Source organism: Coffea arabica, chromosome 8e (assembly GCF_036785885.1).
Source record: "Coffea arabica cultivar ET-39 chromosome 8e, Coffea Arabica ET-39 HiFi, whole genome shotgun sequence".
Lineage (NCBI taxonomy): Eukaryota > Viridiplantae > Streptophyta > Magnoliopsida > Gentianales > Rubiaceae > Coffea > Coffea arabica.
In genome coordinates, this window is record NC_092324.1 from 9,382,540 (window position 1) to 9,386,198 (window position 3,659).

The 3,659-nt window shown below is 40.9% G+C and overlaps 1 protein-coding gene across 1 annotated transcript; it reads right to left on the reverse strand.

Annotated features, from left to right (window-relative positions):
* Positions 1–273: 273 nt before the first annotated feature.
* Positions 274–1,579, reverse strand: LOC140012650 (uncharacterized). The gene is made up of 4 exons (XM_072060927.1): positions 1,272–1,579; positions 1,066–1,125; positions 469–939; positions 274–367 (listed from the first exon to the last, which is right to left on the reverse strand). Exons 1-4 carry the CDS (start codon positions 1,577–1,579, stop codon positions 274–276), a joined length of 933 nt encoding a protein of 310 aa, XP_071917028.1.
* Positions 1,580–3,659: the final 2,080 nt, after the last annotated feature.

Sequence of the window (3,659 nt, forward strand, 5' to 3'; positions counted from 1 at the left end):
AACCTCATTTTTTCTTGATAAGGGTGGATCCTTCTGCAGTACTTTGCTTGCATGAAAGCAGCCCACAATGACGATCCCGTTCGGAAACTCCACCATAGTTTACAAGAGAAAGCTGTATTGACGTCCCTAAGCCTCCGAAACCCCACTCCACCCTCCTCAGCCGGGTAGCACAGCTGAGACTACCGTATCCAGTGGAACTTCGACTCTTCGGGTGATGATCTCCACAGGAAGTTCGAGCAAACCTTCTCTATAGTATAAACACCTTGCCAAGGATCACAGCTGCGGACAGCAATTGAACTGGCATCGATGACAACACGTATCTTGCCTCCCGCAGACAGGAACTTTGATTTTCATGACAGGACCCTTCCTAGAATACACTGACACACGTCACCATAATATGAAGATTTACACCTCTCAAAGTACAACGGAAACCCTAAATAACGTATAGGGAAAGGCTACCAAGCAAACCTCATAACACGTTCAATCACCCTTTTTCTAGCCAGTGACAATGACGGATGAACCAAGTAACCACTTTTCTGAGCATTTATCAGCTGTCCCAAGCACCGTTGATACATCTCCAACACCTGCTTAATATCATTCAAAGAAGAGGAGGACCCGTTTGTAAATATAAGCACATCATCTGCGAATGCCAAATGAGTTACAGATGGGCAGCCATAAGGGACTTTAAACCCCAAGAAACTCAATTGAACCATGAGGTCATTTAAGTCTCTCGACAAGACCTCAGCCCCAATAATAAATAACGCCGATGACAGTGGGTCACCCTGACGTAACTCTTTCATAGATTTAAAGAAACCGTATGAAGACCCGTTGATAATAACCGAGAACCACACATTATACAACAACCACCATACCAGATCTATAAAAAGCTCCCCGAAGCCAAACTTCCGCAAGACACCAATAATATGCAACCAAGACACCCTGTCATAAGCTTTAGACATGTCTAACTTCAAGACAACATTGCCACCTCTAGCTCTTTTGCCAATACCCGACACTACCTCCTAAGCTAACAAGTAGTTCTCCGATATATTTCGGCCCTTAACAAACCCTGTCTGCGGGGCGGAAATAATTTTTGGCAAAACACCAGCCACTCTATCAGCCAAGACTCTGGATAACAACTTATTAAAGAAGTTATACAAGCTAATCGACCGAAATTGAGAAAGGTCCTGGGGATTCAACACCTTAGGAAGCAACACCAGCGAGGTGGAGGTGATGAATCGAGGGAGCTCTGCCCCATAGAAAAAACTGAGTACCGCGCTATAAATATCCTGCGCAATAACTTCCCATGCAAGGTGTAAAATTTGCCCGTGAACCCATCGGGGCCAGCAGCACTATCCCCATCCATTGCCCGCACCACTCGGTGAACATCCTCCATAGAAGGAACTGCCTCTAACCTTCCATTGTCCTCCCCCGAAATCATGTGCGGGATAAGGTGCAACATATCAGAAGCAGACTCCGAGGGACTAGAGAACAGGTTAGAAAAATATGAGATTGCCTCACTTTCTATATCAGCATCCGCATCCACCCAAACACCATTGGACTTCTTTATTCGATGTATCATTCCCTGGACCCGCTGCTGCGTTACCACCGCATGAAAGTACCTTGAGTTGCGGTCCTCATTTTGAAGCCATTTTACTCGAGCCTTTTAACTCCAGAACTTCTCTTCAATAGACAATGCATAACGTGGCTCTGCTTGAGCCTTCCTGAGCTCAATTTGGCCCTCCTCCGAATCATCTTGATCCGCGGCCTCCTCTGCCCTTTGCACCGCAGCCTCCGCCTCACGAACGGCATCAAACACATTACCAAAAGATTGCTTGTTCCAAACCTGAATAGCCCTCCTCGTCGCCAACAACTTAGCGCATAAAATCCGCAAGGGGGAGCCACTCACTTCTTGACCCCAGGCATGTCTAATCACCTCCAAGAGCTCAGGTTTAGTCATCCAGACATTCAAGAATCGGAATGGTCTCGGCTTATTATCTATCCGAGATGCAAACGAGATCTTCAATGGCGCATGATCCGAGGGATGTCTCGCCAAGTGAACCACAGGGATGGCTGTAAAAAAATCCAAGCACTTCCCTTTGACTAAAGCCCATCCAATATCTTCGAAACTCGAGCTCTACCTCTCCGATTATTACACCACGTGAAGCTAGGGCCCGAAAATCCTACATAAAAAACCCCAGCCTCTTCCATGAATGACATGAACTACACCCCCTCATCTACAACAAATGGGCGGCCCTCCCATTTTTCATGAGGTGCCACTGTCGTACCCCATTTTTTCGCGATGGGAAAATAAAAAGTGTTTATAAAAGATGTGATTTTATTTAAAAATAAGTGAAAAAGGAATTAAAATGGGACTTTAAAGAATGCGACAGTTTGGGTCCAAAATTTAGTCTAAAAAGGGTTTTTAAGAAAAAATAGGAGTCGCCACTTGGTATTGAGTTTGGGTGTACCAAGTCACCCCAAAAATATTTTCTTTTGACAAAAATAAAATAAAATAAAACCCTTTTCGACAACTCTAACTCTTTGAAAAACGAGAAAAAATGGGTTCGAGAGTCACGGTTGAAGAAAGGGAAGGCAAAGGTTCGATTACCTCAAACCTAAGGCACCTTTTCAACCTAGTCTAAGCTAGTTGCGTGGTTTAGTCAAAATTTTCTTAATCTAACATTTAAATTTATCATATTTGGATATTTCCTATATGGATGCAAATCTAAAAATAAAATATTGAAGGGAACAAAATATCCATTCAAGGGTTTAATTGATATCAATTGCATTGATTGCGAAGGCCAAAATAATTCCTTGAAGGGGTCACGAGTACGCAAATGATGAAATTAAAAGAAAAGAAAATAAAAGAAAATAAAATTATATACATAGGTATAATTGATCAAAGAAAAAGGAAATGCAGCATAATGGGTACGGGAGACAAAAACTCGTGACATAATTTTCTTATACAAGGATTAATGGGATATTTAAACTAAAGAGTTATAATCACCCATATCCATATTCAAAAAATAATTCTCCTAATATGAACAAGCAAATGAACTAACTTATTCCACAATTTCTTAAATGAAGTGCAATTCTAAATGATATGATTAACACATATAGAGGGTAGGGGGATTGATACCATACGAAAGATGAATCTAATGCGTGAACGATCTAAGGGTCTAGTATTGGACTAACCCATTCCTAAAAAATCTTATTAGCGTTGGACTAGCAAGTGGGCGAAGGGAGAAGCTACAACTAGCATTGGACTAGTGTGGTAACGTCATGCATTTATAATAAACACATAAGAGCACGTAGCACATACACATGTAAACATGATATCTAGATGCAAAGATCCTAAGAAAGTGAATAAACACATAAGCACACGAGCATACAAACACATAAACAAATAAAAGCGAATAAAGATCTAACTATTACATTCGCGGACCCTAACTACAATCTAAAGGGGTAAAGAATAAAAAATAATAACCTAACTATTACAATTTGGCGTTTAATTGCCTCTCAAATAATCATCAAAAATTAAATTAAATATATGAAACTTAGAACGAATAAAACAAATAACTAAAAGAAAATCACTCAAAACATGCAAATTCACACATAAGAGAATTTAAAATAAAACAAGAAGATACCTCCCTTGAAGT

What these genes read in the sequence shown, in the direction of transcription:
- LOC140012650 (XM_072060927.1), bottom strand. Translation starts at nt 1,579, where the DNA reads ATGATACATCGAATAAAGAAGTCCAATGGTGTTTGGGTGGATGCGGAT. An exon ending in CGCAGGATATTTATAGCGCG is followed by an intron (nt 1,126 to 1,271) that starts GTACTCAGTTTT and finishes GTTGTTATCCAG; the next exon opens with AGTCTTGGCTGATAGAGTGG. An exon ending in ATTTCCGCCCCGCAGACAGG is followed by an intron (nt 940 to 1,065) that starts GTTTGTTAAGGG and finishes AGCTTATGACAG; the next exon opens with GGTGTCTTGGTTGCATATTA.